The sequence below is a fragment of the Xiphophorus couchianus genome, chromosome 1 (assembly GCF_001444195.1).
Source record: "Xiphophorus couchianus chromosome 1, X_couchianus-1.0, whole genome shotgun sequence".
Taxonomy (NCBI): domain Eukaryota; kingdom Metazoa; phylum Chordata; class Actinopteri; order Cyprinodontiformes; family Poeciliidae; genus Xiphophorus; species Xiphophorus couchianus.
The window spans coordinates 9,284,707-9,304,659 of NC_040228.1; the positions used below are offsets into that span (position 1 = coordinate 9,284,707).

The window sequence follows — 19,953 nt, forward strand, 5'->3', positions numbered from 1 at the left end:
ATGGCAGACTCCAATGTAGAAACGAATGTTTTAGTGTCTAAATAGTTGTGTGCATGTAAACATACCTACTGAGAGAGATGACATTTAAAAGATGAGGGAAAGAGCCAGAGCAAATGGCAGCACTGCTAAATGTGGACTAAGTCTGTCTAGGTCTGTTCAAACTAGCATGCTAAAAAGCAATCTCAAGCAAGAATAAAACAATGAAATTTCTTCAACAGTATGGGTAATTATACTAAAGAAACTTTACTAGCTTAAAATATGTAGACATATTATCCTAACAGATTTTGTTCAAAGAGAATTCATGATCATACACTCAAACTAATCTTTGCTCCCCAGTGCTCATAGAGAAAAATCCAGAACCCCTGAGGTTGGGTGTCATTGTGTTTGCATAAAGAAGTTGATTTTTATTTGACAAGCCAAATCTTTTCAATCTCATTAAATGCTCGACGCCTTATAAGCTAGGTAGAATGCACAGCAAAATCGAGCAGTGGATTAAGTATACTTAAACCTTATATCGATCAGTTTGTTTTTAATTAAAATTGACTGCTCGGTCATCAGAGAGGCTTTTACAGTTGATGAACTGACTGCAAGCACTTGTTTGTGTTTTGCACGGAGTGTCAGATAAGCTTGAATTCGCTCAGGGTTTAGGGTTATTCAGTGACATAGCATTCATTCTTATCTTTAGCCCCGTGCTCAGGCAGAAAGCCTCTAAAAATGGGTCACACAAACACATGTAGTTTGTCCTCCATTGTTGTTGAGTTGTTTGTCTATTTCTTAATACTCCCAGAGATAAGTCATGTGTGACATTTTCTCTCAAGGCCTGTGCATTCCTGGGTGTTGAGTTTGTTAATTAATAAAAATCCATCACTCTCTTGTCCTGTTGGCCTTCAACCCACCTATGTCACATTTGTCCCCTGGTACTTGCTTTGCATTTGTCTGTCTCAGTGTAAAGCCCCAATCTCATTAGACCAGATGGATTAGAGGGAAGATGTTATTAGGCCGGTTTAGCTGAATGCCTTTAGGAAGGTAAGAAAGATTTGACAAAAAGAAGAGAGAAGACAAGAAAGCATGAATGAGAAGAAGAAACTGAACGAATGTAGAAACTACAGTAGATGTGCAGTTAAATGTTAACCAGATGTTGCCAGATTTGTGTAAACTGTATACATTTTTTTCAGAGAGCAGTTAAATACTCAGCACATGTTTTAAAATGCTTGATAACTAGCTGTTCTTAAGCTATTAGTCAAATTGTGTTGAAACATTTGAACTACTGTATATACATATATATATATATTTGTATTTTTTCAGCAAATACAACCCTTGAGCAGAGTAATAAACTTTCTTCATGTGGTAGCAGCAGAAGTTTACTGGCATGATAAATAAATGGTTTCCTGCTGAATTGGTTACTAGAGCAGTCAAATAGATGTGGTAGGGCTATTTACAGGAACAATTTTGGTAGTATGATTTAGTCTGACAGGATTTCAAGTAAGCTTTCTAGAACTATAGTTGGCCCAGCTCATATAGAATTAAAACTGGATTCTCTTACTGATATTCTGACTGAAGTTGTGTTTTCCAGAAGTTATTAGGAAAATGCATAATGGCAATGATGGCAAGGACTTTTCATTCTTTATATATGACTAATGTCGCAATGAATCTTGGACTGAAAATCTATTGCAGACTGGGCGTAGCAAGTACATAGAGTCTACCTGACCAATATAGACTGTGAATGTATGGCTTTGAGAAGTTGTATACCTTTGCGATTGGGATATTAAAGTTACTGATACTACAATAGGGGTGTTATGCAGCTCTGGTGGTCTATGTAACCTTTTGATAAATTTTTTAACAAAGCTGAATGATGATCGTACGAGTTCATTGTTGTTTTTTTTTTCTCCTTTTTTTATGGAAATTAAAAATTGAATTGTAAATAGAAACTTAAGCTAAGAAAATGCTTTTATGGATTGAGCAGCACAGTTGGATATGTGGATTGTGCGCTCATGAAAAACTTAGCCAAATCCTCTCCCAATGCCAAACGGCTCATTCTGCTACTGTCTCCTCATCGGTGTCTTTCAATAGATTGGGGGTTTGAAGAATTACTGGGAATGGAAAACCCATGCACAACCCTGACATCCTGGCACCTGCTCTTCATGCTGGCCACCAGCTTGGTCACACACTGCTGTGGGATGGCATCCAATTTTCTCAACCAGCATGTTGCGAGTCAGTCAGCAGGGTTATGTTGGAAACTCTGGCATGAGGAGCACACCCAAGCTGACCTGAAAAGCGTCAAAAGAAAAAGATCGGACAAACTTAAATATCCTTGCCTTTTGGTTTCAAGTCCCAATCTCATTGGGATTTGCCTACGCTGATGGCTTTGTAGGTCTGTGAACCAACACAGTCAAGGTCACTGTAGTGACAACTGTCCTTGGAACCAGTTTCAGGCCATTGCTGCTGGTAGTAGCTATGATAGGCAGTGGCCTCACCTTCTGATGGTTCAGATAAGGAGTGAAAGGGTTCTGTGAACTACTAGTGGCCTTCAAACATTCCTCTTCTGTCAATTTCAGTATCGTCACAGATTTTCTCACAGTGCTCAAGTTTTGGTTTATATTTGTTTTGTTTTTGGGTTTTTTTGTATTGGCTTTCTTTTTTCCCCAGATCCACTACAATTGTCAATTGTTTCCTAAGTATGTTGTATACCCAAATCATTTTTGCATATTCCTTTTCTCAAAGTACCAGTCCATAGTCAAGATGCTAGACCTTTACCAGGATAGCTCAATATAGCAAACTGTTTCACTTCCTGTTTGTTTTGCCTCTCTGTAATAAAAACGTAGATGTTGGGCCTTTTCATGTGAAAAATTCTCAGGTTTGATTTGCTTGCCTCTGCCTTAATGATTCGTCTATAGTGCACAAGCTTTGTTAGAGTATAGCTTCAGTCTTTCTTCATGAAAAAGTTTTATTTTGCAAGCTATTGAATGCTGGAGCTGACATTTGCCACAAAAGAAAAACCTGGAACATCAGGGGGTCATGAATCTTGTAAATCTGCAGGTTTGTGTCTCATTCTTCAGATGACAGATAGGAGTCAACTGGTTCTACTCGTTTTTAATTGTGCACGTTTTCACTGATAATGTTGAGGATTTTGGCAGGTGGCCTGAACAAACTTTAGATTGGTCTAAATGATTTTAGTTGATGGTGTCAATTTATTTAAACTGTTACTCATGTGGTTTTTGGGGGCATAATCAGTCATCACCAACCAGGGCAGCATTAAACTTACAGAAATAAAATGCGAGGCACATATTTAGATCTTTTCTTTTTTTTTTCATCTTCAAAGGTAAAGTCATGCACAGAAAGCTCTGCACTGTGCATGGTTCTCAGCAGCAGAACAAGTTCAAATTACACCATGCATCAGCTTTGACGTCAATATATTAAGCAGTCATCAGCAACCAGTGCCTACCGGTTCCTCCACACATTAGTTACTTCTGGGAATGTTCCTAGCCAGCGACTTCTGAATGAAGGAAAAAAACAGCGTATTTCCCCCTGAGTAAATAAGGCTGGGAAACTAGATTTGAAACAAACCACAGTTTAGATGCTGCCTTTTACAAGTCATAGCTGGAGCCAGGGAGGGGCAATTATCTAACCGTTTGTTGGTATCATTTTTTCTTTTTTTTTTTTTTAGATACAATTCTCATAATAATTTATAGTGACAGTCCTACACCATGATGGCTGGAATCCTAAGTTTTTATTAACCCTTTTATCATTATAGCACAACATGCCATATTGTATGGTAGTAAATGTTTTCAGTCTATTTCTAGAAGGAAAGAACAATTACTACAATATTAATGCTTTAAAATCTTTTTGTAAAAGTATATGTTAAAACTGAGTAAGATGAAGTCTAGTGACTATCTAATCTTTAAGGTTTAGAATATGGAGTTATTTACGGAATGAGAAATGTGTGGTTTGCATTTCAACTAGTGGGGTTTAGGTTAAGACTACAGGTTGGATATTCTTATTTTAATGTTATGTGAATTTCTGTCTTTCATTATGTTCTGAAAATATAAATGCAAAAAAACACTTCTGTTTGTTTCTTTCCTCTCCATACTCACCAGATGAACGTAAAGGGAATGGCAGCATGTTATTGGAGTGGGGATTTCCACGGACGATAAATATCTTCTCATGATGCTCTAAAATGCTTCAACAGAGACTCCTAATGATGGGAATAAATGTTTATGATGCCAAACCCTTATCAGGAGATAGCTCCTGTACCAAAAGACGTGTAGACATTAAGTACCATAAAGTTTTATAGTGACCACAAAAGTATTCAGTAACCGTAAATGAAAAGTAGGCAGTTTGTTGCTTTCCTGTTTGTAGCCAAAAGCTGTTTCTCTGGGACTTGTTTTTTTTTAACAGAGTGAAGTTCTTATCTTGTGAACATGTTTTAGTTTGATGAGAATTGCAGAAAGGGGAAAGGAATCATTTCCCTCCTTTTTTTTTTTTTTTTTTTTTTTAAGCAGCAGTTTCTATTTTAGAGCCACATACTGGTGTGTATTAGTAACCAGGGCATGACTAAACTTTTCAATTCAACTGACATATTTTACCAGCTGTACTTCCTCCCTCCCCCCTTCAAGTTATTTTCACCGTTTTGGTCAGTGGATAATAATGTTGAACTGCATACACAATCTATCAGTAATGTATATAGAGTAAGAACAGGGCCTGTCAGGCTCAAAGTGGGTTAAATTACATTACCAATAGTTGAAGTGCAATGAAAGCATCGCTGCCCAGCTATAGGCAGGCCAGAGTTTTTTCCTTTTAAGGGCCTAAGTTTCAGCGAGTTTGTGATGAGAGGGTTGAAACACTGGGAAAGTAGATTGAGTCACATATGGGACAAGGGGAAAACAGGGGAGAGCAGTTTTTATAGGAATCCTGCATATTGAGTTCTAAGAAGAGAAATGCTTAGGGTTAGTGGGAAGCTGAAACTTGGAATAAAACAGTAACTTCACATGATGAGCAGTATGAGAATAACAATGAATTCCTGATGAATTAGAAAAGGCTCTTGAGTTTCAGCTTTTCAAGCCTTTTTAAAGCTCCTCTACATTGTCCCCTCGAACATTCAACTGATGTTCAGTGTAACCCTTTAACTGACTCTATTTGTTTTAAAGCTTCTTGACATGGTTATCATTTAAATATTTGTTGTAATAACTAAGTTAGTGTTTTTTGTTTTGTTTTAGAGGTTTAAAATGTTTGAACGCTTGGATAAATATTCTAAAACTGAAATAAATTTTTAATCTAGACACCTCCAAGTCTTTTAATCATATTTGCAAATATCAGGCCTGTTCAATTGTGGGGAAGAAATAATTACTATTTTTGTGAATAATAAAATCACAATTTTACATAATTGCTAATTGAGTTTGAAAACCTTTTTATGCACTGAAAAAAACACAAGCAAAACTATTGTGGAATAGTAATTCCACAATTTTGGCTCCAATTTTCTGTAACTGACTGGAGCCAAAATTGAAATTAATTGCCCTGCCCTCTCATTTAATAAACCACAAGCTTTTTTATTTTTATTTTTTCCTGATATGGTGATTGAAACATAAAGTTGTCATCTTTTGGTATTGTTCCCTGAACAGCTTTGGGAAAACTGATGTCTTCAACAACCTAAGCGATTCCAATGTTTTGCGTTAGGCTCTTTAAACTGTGACAAAAATACACAAAAGCACATTACTGTACATTATACAGTATATCAACCTTACTCCAGTTATATCTTCTCAGCTGACTCTCGTGCACAGACAGCACGATAACTTCCTCTAGCTGCAACAAATTTGACTGTAAAACACAATTACATCGACATCCTAGATACTGGGTAAGCATTCAGCTCCTCCAGCATGTGCTCGGTCCATGTAGTAAAGCCTCAATTTGCAAGAGGCAATAATTGGCATGTTGTTTGACACTCATAATTTGACTGTGGCATGACGCACTGCAACCTGAAGACACACGTCAGCAGACCTGATGCCTGCATTGCACTACATATTTTACCTAGAATGACACAAAAGATGCCATCAGGATGATTATCTACAGTCTATCTCGTGTATGTGGCCACAAATGGCCATAGATTCACACAGCTTGACAAAAACAGTTTGGGAATGGATAAAAATATACCCATGCCTTCTAATGTGTGTGTGTGTTCAGTTTGAGTGAATTGGTTTTATTTGATGTAATCTGGCTATAAAAGGCTTGAACTTGAAGTATTGAGAAAGTCAAAGTAATCTTTTAAACCAGTCGTCCCCACTGGGGTGGGGGTTGCGCGCAAGACTTCGGAAATTTGCGGGACGGGGGGGTGCGCACGTAGAGACGACCGACATCGATGCTGTTGCTGCTGTTTCTAACTCATTCTGCTGCTTGTGGGCTCAATGTTAGCGCACAGGACGTAACCGACAGAATCCGGTAAAGGATTTTCAAAATAAAAGATCCTCCAGACTCAACACATAAAATGGCAGTATTTAATTATTTCTTGCACGGCTCTGTAGCATGCGGTCCACGGACCGGTACTGGTCCGCGGCCCGGGGTTTGGGGACCACTGTTTTAAACTCATCATTACCCCACTGGAACAGGGGAGACTTTGTTTTTTTTTGTTTTTTTTTTTTTGGTAGGGGGGGTTAAGCTAGATTTGTCTATCCCCTCTACAAGGACAGGATGTACTGATTATGAAAAAGTTCAATTGTGTTTCAGAAAAGAAGCTTTTATATAACTCCAGAATGAGGTTACCAGTTCTTACCCTACCTTTTGTCTTCTATATTATCAGTTTGTCTTTTTTTTTTAAAAAAACAAAACTGGTACAAACCTTTATTATGGAAAGAAAATAACACATTCAGTTTCTATGCACCACAAATCTGGAAGAAAGTTCCATAAAATGGCAAAGATGCTGAGTTCCTTTAAATCAAGGCTAAAAGCCCACCTGTTTAGATTACAAAATTTTATGTACATTTGCTGGATGGTGGCATTTTACAAAATGTATTGTTTACTGTTTCATAATTAAATGTGTTTTTTTTATGGCCCAAAGCCCTTTGACTCCCTTGTTTCTGGAATATACTACTCAAATAAACTTGACTTGATCTGTGAAATATACAGTTTACATTCTGTCCTCATTTCTATATCAACCTCATGAATATGAACCTGAAGCTAAATGTTACTTATAACCTCAGTAGCAGATAGGCCGTGTAAAACAAAGTACACAGAGGTTCATTTAAAATTACTAAAATAAACACGGAAGAACCAAAAAAAAAAGTTTTAGGATCGGTCATTTTGAATTTCAGTCCATGATGAAAAAGCTGAGCTTCCTCTTACTGTGTCTCTTCAACAATCCTTTTTTTTTGTGCAGTCTGAGAGGAAGTATCACATTGTGCCAGAGTCAAACATTCAAATAACGGCGGAAAACAAAAATCCCTCCGTTTCTTTTTTTTTTTTTTTTTCCCCAGTTCAGATTCCATACGCACGCATCACTCAGGCAATATTCAAGGGGGAATTAGGGCTTCATTACATGTGTGGGTGTACAAACTGAAACTGGAGCTGATGGTTTTCTGCGTTTCTGGTTGTCTTCCATTTGCTGTGTTTTGTGAGCCTGCACACAAAACATGTCTCGCGCTGTTTGTGTTTGGGTTTGCTGACCTCACTGTGTGCCCAGATGAAGGATGCAGTTGTTGTTTTTTGAGGGCGTTAGACTTGTTGGGACATCCAAGGCTGCTTGCACTGGAGGAGAAGTAACACATGGGGGGAAGTTCCTTGAAACATATCTCTCCCTGCTGTTATCATTTGGACCTTGAGGCTGATATGGGGGTGGAGGGGAGGTGGGTGAACAGAGGTGGGAGAGTTTTAAGAAGAAATGTGGAGGGGGTAAGTTGCAGTTTAGGGTTAAATGAAACATTTTGACTTTGAAATCTATTAATTGCACTATTTTAGTTAGAAGCAATAAAAACATCATTACACTTCTTCTGTTTTTAAGTCAAAACCTTCCACATGGAGCCGTAGCTCTGCACTTTAGAACCGGAAGTTTATTCATAAATACTCTGCTCTGGTGGAAAATGATGATGATACCCTTTTAGTGACATACCAAACACATACGGGCTCAATATTTTGACAGGCTCTGCAATCTATCAATTACATCCAAAGCAATGGTGAGGCAGATTCACAGGCTCGTAAACCGGCCTGCTGCGGAGAAACAAGGTTGAATGGAAAGACTACACTCTCTCATTTAAACACTTTACTATGATGTATAATTAGAAACATTTGGAGGAGGGTTTCCATGTGCAGGTGCGCTGCAGTGGTGCCTAACACTGAGATGCTTAAACTCAGAGTGTACGATGTGAAACTACTAAATCTTAAGGATTAGTAATTTGATTAAAAGATGCACAAAATCATGTCTCTTTCAAAGTTTAAAATGTTTTTGTTTTTTCACCATCAGAATAACATTTATTTGTGAACATGAAGTGGACTCTGAGGATTACATTAATCTAGTTTGACAAAAACAAAACAACAAAAAAATTCAGTTGAATAAATTAATGGCTCCAAAAGGAGGTCGATTCGCTGCCAAATTTCTGTTCCAGACTAGTTTGTTTAAAAGCTTTTTTAGCCTTTCACTGTTTCTATTCCAGGAAGAAGAATAGTAGGAAAATCAGAGGGGGGCGATAAGTTGCAGCAGGGTGGTAAAAAATTAAAAAAGGTTAACCTGTTTTTATATATTTTATTATTTTGCCCCCTCAAAGCCAGTCTTTGCTTTCTCAATACACATTAAAGTTGTTTTTTTTTTCAGATTGAATCTCTTTCTTTCCTCTCTCATTTATCTTCACTCACTTTGTCAAGGCAAATTATTAAATGTAATTTCTTTGTCTCAAGTATCGCAGCCACATTCATCCCCTTCAGCCAGCTATATGAGCTATTGACAGGAAAGACCGACAGTCTCACAATTAGAAGGACTGAAAGATAAATCAATGGGAAATGCCAAGCAGAGATGGTTCAATTGCTCTCTTTTCGTTCCCGTGGGTTTTTGTCTCTTCTGCCTCGGTTTCAAAAAATTTTTTTTCTTAGTGTGCAATTACATAAAACTGACAAGAAAAATGGGCTTTGTCATTTTTTTCCCACCTTTTCCATATTTTTGGGTTCATGTAATGGCTTAATTCTAATTTCTTATCCCTATGTTCCTACACGTCTCTCTTTTTCTTTTTTTTTTGTCAGTGATTGCTGTAGATCTCACACTTCTGCCCCTTCTGGTCTAATTGTTTCCCCCCTCTGGTTTTCCTTCTGTTGTTCCTTTCTTCTTTTCTTTGCTCCTCTTTTTTTTCCACTGCTGTTAATGCTGCCTTAACACTCAGTAGGTGTGTATAGGGAGGGATGGACAGACCGTGTATGTGTGAAGGAGAGGAAGGGTGATCTTCCACTTATCACAAGCTGGGTAGAAAAGGGGGATGGATGGTTACGGGGGGGGGGGGGGGGGGGGGTGAAAGGGGCAGCGTTGTTATGGTGATGAGAGATCCTCTTTGTGTTTGGTTGCCAAGGCAACTTCAGTCACACTCTTCATACAGCCACCACTACTACCCCATCACACTCCGAACCCCATCAGCCACATGACTGCAGGAAGAGCACTTCACACATTACACACTCAGACTCCTGTACACACACACACACATCCCTTTGTTTTATGTCCAGCTGCCTGGTAAAATTGAGATATTGTGAATGGAGATGAAAGTTAAATACTATGACGTGTATGAGGTGTGCTGTACTTATTCATCATTTACATCAAGTCGCCAGACATGTTCCCTCCCAATCAGCTATTTGGTGGATCAGCTCAGTGCAGTGGGATGAGCTTTTAGGCAACTTTGAGACTTACTAGGCCATACTTTAGATTTTTAACTGTATTTTTCATTCTGTGACAACAGTGAGACAAATAAAGCAGGAAGCATGCTAGTGTGCTTATGTATGCTACGGTATTGGTGGTGTTCTATTTAGTGGACGATAAGCTGTTGCTAAACTTTGAAGAAACCGAGCCAGGTGAGCCCACCAACAATATAAAGGAGCATTGGGTGGTCCTGTTAGCAAGACCTTAAACATGTACTTCACTATTTCAGTGTTCAAGTTTCGATCTGGGTCATTTGTCAATTAGTGAGCTGCAACAGCCGGATCTCCCATTTTGTCAGTCAACATATCTGTACATTTTCTTAATTTAACACAACTAATGATGACAGTAGAGCCACATTTTGCTTGGTTTTTTGCTTGTGAGTTCTTAGTGTAGCTCTTCTTAATGAACTGGAGCCTGTGAGAATGTGCTACTCTGTTTTGTCTGTTTTGTTATTGCATATCTTTTGCCTCACAAACACACACACCCTACCCCACAACAAAGGGAAGGTCGGGGAATATTAATGAAGTAGAACATCTGGTTTACGTGTACTAGGCAGTGAACACTGGTTGTACAATATATAGTAAATGTATTGTTAATGGAATGACAGTGTTCATAATGTCAATATTGCCAAGAACTGCATAGAGTATAGATGTAAGCTAATTAATATTTGCTGATGCTTGTTTAATGCTGCAGGAAATGTTGAAGGAGGCTAGAGCTGGGTATGAAGAACCCCACAATTCAGTTTGGTTTAGATTTTTTTTTTTTTAAAGGCTTTATTGGCTGTAGTGGCCTTTATTTGATAGTTAATTGACAGGAAAGTGGGTAATGAGAGAAGAGGGAAGACATGCGGCAAAGGTCGCCAGGCCGGGAATCGAACCTGTGACAGCCGCGTCGAGGACTAAGGCCTCCTTATGTGGGTTGTGCTTAACCCCTGCGCCACCACAGCACATCTGGTTTAGATTTTTTTTTAGTCACAATTTGTGTCATTTTAAACTCTTCAGTATTGAGTTTATTTTATAAAAAGTACACAAAGCCATCTGGATAATTTTTGGACATTTATTTTCTTGCCCGTATGAACAGAAATATGTTGACATAAAAAAGAAATATCTGAAAATAAAGTAGTAGGACAATAATATTTGACATTACATTATTATTGATATTAATATTGAAGTGCACGTCACTACATTCCTTACAACAGAAATATTCTCTGTGTACATGGTGTGCTTATTCATTTATTACACATCTTTACTTGCAGAGCTTTTCTCAATTCCCAGTGTCCCAGTGATGGTGATAAGACGGTCGAGGACTTCCTCACGTTTCTCATCAGACAGAAAGGGCTGAGCATCAAAGTGTCGGTCTAGAGCTGAGGGTGTGGAGAGTTCAGTGTTCAAGCTCATGTACCTTGAAATAAATAATTAACCTTTTAATAAATTTTTTTTTCTTACAATCCTGAATTTTTTCCAGGATTGTAAGATGACGGTGTATAGCATGGGTCCCCAAAGTCGGTCCTCGAGGGCCGGCCTCCTTCATGTTTTAGTTTTCTCCCTGGTTTAACGCACCTGGATCAAATGATGGCTTGTTAGAAGGCCTAAGAAGAACGTTGGCATGCTGAAAAGGTTGTTTGTGCCACCAGGGAGAGTACTAAACTATGCAGGATGCCGGCCCTCGAGGACCGACTTTGGGGACCCCTGGTGTATAGTGAAAAGAAAGTCCTGATTATATAAACAAACACCTTTTCTGAAGAGCCCGTTGTACAGGGGACAAAGCAACCAACAATCTCTGGTGAGACTGACGGGAAGTACCATGTTACCAACATTATCGGTGACAATTGCAGGCACTTTAATTCATTACTACTGTCCACAATTTTGCTATATTGCTCTCTGTGTAGCTTTTGTGCAGGGGCTTGGTCCCCAGGACATTTGACCTCAAAGCCCACTCTTCAGAAATGTAATGAGAAGAGACAGTTATGTAGGGGTCATTTGCTCTGAAAGTCCAACCATCGCATCATCTTCTTAAAACCTTTTTTTTTTCTACAACACTTTGCAAGTGCTTACATATGAACACCACAACTGACGCCGTCATCTTCGTTGCGTGAACAGAAGATGACATTCACGTTTTCAAAGAAATAATCAGTCAACTTACTTCTGTTTAAGATCCACAGGTGTAGCTGCAAAGTATCTGCATGACTTTGGCTTAAGTGGTACAAACTGGCACAGGTTACACAAGACTTTTAACTGTTTCCTCTATTCTGGATTTACATGGAAACCCAAAATATCTCCAAACCTCTGCTTTGAAAGTTGAAGCCACTGGCTTCATGTTGCTGCCATTCACTTCGATCTCCATGTTTGATAGTGCTGCTCCTGCTGCTTCTTTTGTTTATTGGCAATTAGTAAAAAGCTTTTTGGTGCATTACTGCCACCAGCTGATGTAGGTTAGAATGGCATTTTTTTTCTTCTTTTTTTAAGTGTTCAACATCATGTACCCACACATCAGGGGATCTAATCAAACAGAGCACTTTTCTGAATTATTATTCAATTGGAAAATATTATATTGCTGTGCATTGAATAGATATTTTACCCACCCTAAAGGGGTCCATTAAGATGTTCTGGTGAAGTCATTAAAGAGCTACAATGGCACTAAAGACAGCTTCAACGTTTCAATAAAACCATGTTTTTTGTTTGTTTTTGTTTTGTTTTCTTTGTATATTTGACTTGCATCATGCAGCAAAGCCATTGTGGTGTGGAGATTCTAGGAGAACGTCTAATCTCTTGCAGACTAAATATTTCTGTTATGACCCATAATCAAACTTAACAATATTGTATGGATTTCCATCCCCTTTTGACCCTGTGAAAGACAACAAGACCTCTAACAGGGCTTCTCTGTTTCAGTTAAACATCCCACAATCCTGCACTGCATGACTATCAGTGTCACATGCCTAAACAAATATCACATGGACAATAATACCTAAAAGATACACCAACAGCAACAAGATGGAGATAAACATTGCTTGTTCATATCAGACAAGTTTTATTTATGGCAACGTTTGTTAAAATAGCAACAGGCGATATGAATGTTAAAGCAGGATAATAAATTCTACCCAATGTTGAAGCCTAGCTCTATGGCAGAATTACTAAAGTAAAGCAGCTGACTAAGCCTGATTATGTGGTGTGTGTGAGAAACGGGTAACACATTTATGGAAATGGGGTTGAAAACACTCCAGGCTTTCTAATTGTTTTTTTCTGTGTATAAAAGCTAATCTAGTTGATATAGTGCTGTTTTTAGAAATTCACAAATTATATGAATTTTTGTGTTTAATATACATTTGTGTGTGAATAAGTAACTTGGCCTCTCCTGTGGCTTTTTCTTTTTATTGATGGTGATCTCCTGAAAGTAGTGTGTTGAACTTTCACCTCATTCTCAGAAAACTGCAGGAAGGTATTGTGTGTGTGGGCGTGGGGGTTGTGTGTGTGGGTGTGTGTGTGTGTGTGTGTGTGTGTGTGTGTGTGAAAACCCCTTTAGTCTCCTAACAGCCTAGATCTAATGGATTCTGACACTGAGCTATGAAGAGAGTGAATGACACACACAGTGTGTAAGTGTGTTTTTATATGCGGGTTATGATGGAAAGATTCTAGTTAGCTCCTTCTCAACTCTGCAGTTTTGTTTCTGGTTACTTTGCTTAAGGTAAAGTAACAGCAGCCACAACGGCATCTGGCTGCTGTTGTGTGTTCTGCAAATAAATTGCAGACAGACTTAACTCTTGGGATCATGATTCTCTTAAACTTAGGAAACAATGTACCACTGTACCAAAGGGATTTCTCTACAATTTGCAGTAGCTAAATGTTACACTTATACTGTAATTCATACTGCAAATCTAATTTGAAAGTCAAACTGTAATAGAAAACCAAGCATGATAGGCTTTTGAAAACATATCTCAAGTTAATCTTATTTTTTTAAAGTTGTGAGATGTAATCAGTTTTTGTCTATTGAATTATTACACCTATCATGTGTCCTCCTTTTTTTTGTTATAAATCTCTCTTCTCTACCACCCAACTAAATCTCATCTGCTCATAAATATCCTCCTCAGGACTTCAGAGTAATCACAGATTTGTGGTACAAGTTACGACGGTGGTGATAATTTTTCTTTTTTCTCTTCCCTGCAGCTCCACCGCCAAGCAGATTCAACAGGAGAGTGTCAGGTAAGAAGTCTGGTTGTGAATTCAATTATGTGTACATGTATGCATTTGTGTGTATGCATGTGGGTTTGACGTCATGTCCTCAGAGAGGGGAAATCCACCTTAGTTGTGCCTTTGCGTACATCTCTGCCTCTCTGACAATATATTTGGGCTTTTTTTTTTTTTTTTTGACGAGTCTTGCGTCGAACCGTGTTTAGTCAATGTTTTAATAATGAATGTTTTCTGCAACGTTTCTCCTCTGAGGTCTGGTGTTTAGTGTGTCGTCTCTGTCTCTGTGGTCCTGCGTGGAGAGCACACTTGTTTTCTCACGCTCCGCTGTGCCCATTTAGTGTTTACATATGAGTGATTGAATGTCGTCAGCCGTCACAGAGCACTGCACTTTGATTAGGCCGTGGGTGTGTCTGTGTGTCGGCTGATTATCTTTTCTACGCTCTGCTGTCTTTGTTTTACCAGCTGTCCTCCTTATTAATATTCAATGTTGCCGGTATCTTGATCATTATGTTGTGACGTTTTTCAATTGTAATAAGGTTTTAGAGGTTCTTGTTGTCATAACATGGTAATTAATGTTGAACGGACCATACAGTCACTTGTGTTTTTGCGGTAGGGTAATGATCCTTTATAGACTATGATTAAGCATCACTGGCCCAAATAGGTTAGTTAGACTGGACAGGAATTGCAGACTTGCAGAAGAATGTTTTAGAAATTAGAACGTTTACTGTGGGAAGAAATGAGCATGTTTTTGTGTTTTAATAAATTTAAATAAGTGTTCAATGCTTGTTCAGTTTATGTAGTTTATTTTAGATTAATCAACCCTGTCTGGTAACCGGTTTATTAGAGACTCTACAACCTGATGTCTTTCTGGTCAGTAAGCGCACCAAATTAGGTCCTACTATGTTGTTTGGTTTTATTGACACTCTTACTGGGGCTTTTTCACCAAAAAAGTTGCATTTCTTAACTAGGCTGATGCTGCAGCCAGTTCTGTATCATGTCTGTAAAAGAACCGCTTTGTTCATCTCATCCAGTTAATCCAACTGTGTTGTATTCTCTATTTTGTAAAGGATTATAGTGCATGTGCACAATTTAGCCAAGCAAACATTACTTATCACAGCATACCTGCAAACAGGCACTTTAATATCACTACCGTAGTTCATTAAAAGCGGTAATTGTGAATGCTTCATAATTCTAATCCATTAATCTCTCATACTCACCAGCGTGAAAAGAGACTATGTTTAGAAACACATATATTAACACGTGGAGTGTTAAAATACTGACAGTGTTAAAGAACTGTCAACATTTATGGATTCACAACAAATTAATCAGCTGTGAGTGCAGCCATTATAAGTGCATCTACTGATTTATGCTCTGTGCGAAATTCAGTCACCTGCTCAATATCACAACTGGATTTAATGATATATTTTGTAACAAGCTGCATTCTGTAGAATATCCACATACAGATATAATTGTCTCAAGATGCTAAAGTTTAAAATATCAACTCTTGTGAAACATTTTTTTCTTTTGAAATATTTATAAAAGTTACTTTGAAAGCAATTGAGTTCTCGTATGTATTAACTATAATGCTCACTTGTAGCAGGAATTCTAGTAAAAATATTTCCGTGCTGTCCTTCTGTCGTCTTGCATTAGTTCCCAGAACTGAACAGCGAAAGTTAGCTCTAGCAGGTCAGACTAATACCAAAGATTAAAAATCGTCCACAAAATCCTAATCTTTGCCTTTAGTAGTGCTGTACAATAGTAGACAGAGGTGGTATGGCAACATTATTGTTGCAGAAGGTCTAGATTTTAGATTAAAGCACCACAAGTCTACTCATTTAATTTTAAGCTATTCATATTGCAGAAGCAACACTGCAAACTGCATAATAAACAAACTTAATTAGATCCCAGTTCCAGTCCTCAGGACCCACTTCTCTGTCTGGTTTTATGTCTCCATATTTCAGCGCGCCATGTTTTTAAATTAAACTCCACTGCTCCAATAGAACTTGATGAAAAACTCTAAAGATGATTAGTTCCTTTCTATCAGGGCTTCAGGTGCAGGGTGACACCAGAAATGTGCAACGGCATGTACCAAAAAGGCAAAGATGGGGACATTCTACATTAATCTGAAGACTGCTAATATTTGCGAGTAAATCAAAAAGGAAAAGAATCAATTATGGGTGAATACTGAGTTTTTATATGCAAAACATCAAAGTTGAGGCCACATGTGTTTCACCGTGAGACAATGATTCTTTCCTAGGGATGAGGCAGCTTTCTTTTTCAGCGCTGCTTTATTTTTGCTTCAATTCAGAGCAGGTCACACGGCAACTTTGAAAGTTGGTGTTCTCACTGGAGATTTTTAGTCCTCTGCAGCTTGTTTAACCAGGAAGGAAGTCGGATGCAATTGCTCTGGGTTGCTGTCTGTATTTGGGAAATGAAAGGCTCACCCACTCTGCACTTCGTGCTGCAGGGAGGTGGATTCTGCAGGTCACTGGTTATGACTTGTGCGTGAGCAAAGAGGCGGTCGTTTTCATTACAGTCAAGAGACATGAGCCCAGTTTATTGGCTGCAGTGGTGCATGGTTTAGGTGAATAAATAAACTTTGATCTCTTCTACCATATTCCCCATCGGCCCCCTCTCCAGCCCTAATCCAATTCACTGCTTGTCAGGAAAGGTAAAGGAAATCAAATAATCTATACATTTGTGGGAATTACTAGGCATGGTTAGTTTAGGTAAATATACACATAAAAATTCATCATTCAATATCAAATCTGAAAGAAGTGACATTCAGCCCTAAAAGCGGCTTCACATTCCTGGAATTAATTTTACTTGAATGTTATTCTCTACTAAACATTTACATCAGCATGGTGCAGTTTTTCTGTCACTCATACTTTTAAAGCTCTGATTGATTGTTTCTGACTGGGAGCAGTGCATTTTTGCAGATGGCTGTAAGACTACAGGGAGAAGCCTTTTAAAAATATTTTCAGGATCTGTCACGACAGTTTTAACAAGTATGCTTAAATGTTTTATTTTTTTTACCTACTGTGAAAAGGCAAGTCTATAAAATATGGGAATACCAGGTCAGAGTAAAAAAAAATAAAAACAAACTAAAACTTGAGTTGCTATTTTTTAAGGTTTATTTGGTACAAATGTTATCCGGTATAAGAAGAGAGCTTGTTGGTTTAAAAAAAAACATCTGTTATTTTCTGCTTAGGAAAAGAAAGTGTTTGCCTTTTATAAAAAAAAATCCCATAGTTAAAATTTTAAATCAAAAGCTTTTTAGGCCAGAAACCTTAAAACAACCATCTGTCACTTACAGACCTAAATAGACAAAAAGACGGAAGTGTTCCTGATTTAAACTAATTTCTCTGTCCAAATTTTCACACCAAACAAACACAAATGTATGCAGGAAAGGCTTTTGGTTGCTCACTGGGTCCTCAGGAGTTACAATTTTTTCTCAGTAGCTATTAAGTTCACCGTGGCAACGTTTACTTCCACCCAGAGCACTCGGCTGCTGTAGAAGTCGACTTTGTTCACACACTGAGTTTAGCGTAAAAAAGATACTTGGGACAGAGTTGGCTTTTCCTTTTTAGCAGTTGGTCACAGATGAGACGCAATGGTCACAAACGAGTTTATCGAAAAACTGCATATATAAACAGATATATAAATAATAGCGTTTTGTTTGTTTCCCATTTGAAGTTTAAATCAAGATGGTTATGAGGTCTTTGATCCAGCAAGGTTCACCAGCATTATGTGTCCTCTACATTTAGATCTTTAGAGTTTTTGCTTAAGATAATTTTTAAAATTTTGATGGATTCTGTTTGTTGGGAATAAGAAAGAACCCCCTTAAACCACCTAAAGCTGCTTCAATCAAAACTTTGTGACCTATTTGCAATCTAGTTTTTATAGACCTTCACACATTCTAATGTGAGAGCAGTCACTGTGACAGTGTTGTCTTGTTTTATAAAAGGACTACTATCATAGTGTTGTACGACAGTAAAATGTTAATGATTTAGCGGTTTGTGTTTATCGGATCGCAGATAATGAACAGTTTACGCAGCTACTGGAAATATAATAAAGTTAATTATTTCCATCTCAAGGTTTTATGTAAAGTTGCTTCTGGCAGACAACTTCTGTTTTGGCTATGAAACAATTTAGTTGTTCTGAAATGGCTTGACTACCTCACAACCTCTTCACTGTCTAAAAATCTCTTTGCTGACATTGGTTTTAAAAATCTCTTCATACCAGGGGTGTCAAACTCCAGTCCTCAAGAGCCACTGTCCTGCAGTTTTTAGATGTACCACAGGTACAAAACACTGGAATGAAATGGCTTAATTACCTCCTCCTTGTGTAGATCAGTTCTCCAGAGCCTTGCTAATGATCTAATTATTCTATTCAGGTGTGGTGCAGCAGAGGCACATCTAAAAGTTGCAGGACAGCGGCCCTCGAGGCCTGGAGTTTGACACCTGTGCTTTAAACCAATGTCATCAAACCTATTACAGATGGAGTCTGGATGCAAAAATACCTTAATTATGACCATTTGTTGCAGTCCAAGCAGTTATTTGGTTTATGTACAGTTTTTGACTACTTCAGAATCCACAACAACTTTTTGAAGAATCTTCCAGGATTCATCAATTTGTTCATCAAAGAAGTATTTTTGAGTGGAATTGAAAATTATTATACAAATCCCTATTCCCTGATATAGGAATTGTATTCAAGCAGTAGCGCAACTTGAATAAAAGTACTAATCTCTGACTGTTTAAACCCCGAATTGTATATTTTCCAAATAATAAAAAAAAGAAAAATCGGCAACTTAAAAGCTTAGCAATTAATAAAACATCCTTTTTTTTAAAAAAAGAGGTCTTATTAGTGTTACTATTTGCACTCAGTCATAGCATTAAATTTTTTCACCTTCTATAAACATGAATATTCAATATTTATTGTTTTTGTTTTTTTCCCCTAGTGGTTTTTTTTTTTTTTGCTGCTTATACCCAACACAAAAAATATGAAGCAACATAATCTATTAATATTGGAGCTACATTTCATAGAAACTAAAAATATGGTTGATATAGTTAATCCCCCCAATCAACTATAAAACAATACATTCCTGCTAAAAGTAAAGATTAGCCAATAAATAGTGTATGGATAACATTTTCTCCAGTTGCTTGCTTACTGCTTATTGGACTGAGCAAGGGGGAAAAAAACGTAACATTCACAATTAATTCAAACATTAACTAATTAAACATTGAATTTTCTACATAAACAGACCGTCCTATTAATTGTGTGTTTGATTTGTATTTTATCAGAATTCCAAGGGGAAAAGAAAAGTGCCATTTTGCACCAGCCTGACCCTAAAATCCAATGTGGCTGCCGTACCTTTAATCCCTCGATTGATGCGATGAAAATCAGTTGAACAAAACTGGCACATCTGCTAATGTGTATCTCATTGAACCTTTGAAACACACAGCACTATACAATCTCCTTCAGTGGACAATTTGCTGTAGTGTTCAAAAATTAAAAATTCTAACAAATGCTGGTAATTAGACCATAAACAATGTGGGTTTTTGTGATTGTCATCAAAATGCTTCGATGCAATAATGGGAAGCACTTGTGGGATCAGATTGGTCTTGCAGTTCATGTTAGACTGACCAACACTACCGTGTCAGCTGACTTCCCACAAATAATGGTTGAGGAATGGAATGCCATCCCTCCACAACACGTGACCAAACTGGTGACCAACATGAGGAGGAGGTTCCCCGTTTGTTGTGGTTGTATAAGGATCTTTAATGCATTACTGCCAGGATATCTGGCTTCTTCCAACATAAAATTTAATAAAAGACACCAAGTAAGATCCAACAGCAGAACAAGCCATTTGGCTTTGGCAGAAAGACTCTGGCG

General features: G+C 37.8%; 1 protein-coding gene across 1 annotated transcript in view; it reads left to right on the plus strand.

Moving 5' to 3' along the window:
* prkar2aa (protein kinase, cAMP-dependent, regulatory, type II, alpha A) overlaps positions 1–19,953 on the plus strand; it is a 41,603-nt gene that overhangs the window by 11,676 nt on the left and 9,974 nt on the right. Inside the window, exon 3 of the mRNA XM_028017622.1 lies at positions 14,035–14,070. Within this exon, the coding sequence (XP_027873423.1) occupies positions 14,035–14,070 (36 nt within the window). The remainder of the gene's footprint in view (positions 1–14,034; positions 14,071–19,953) is intronic.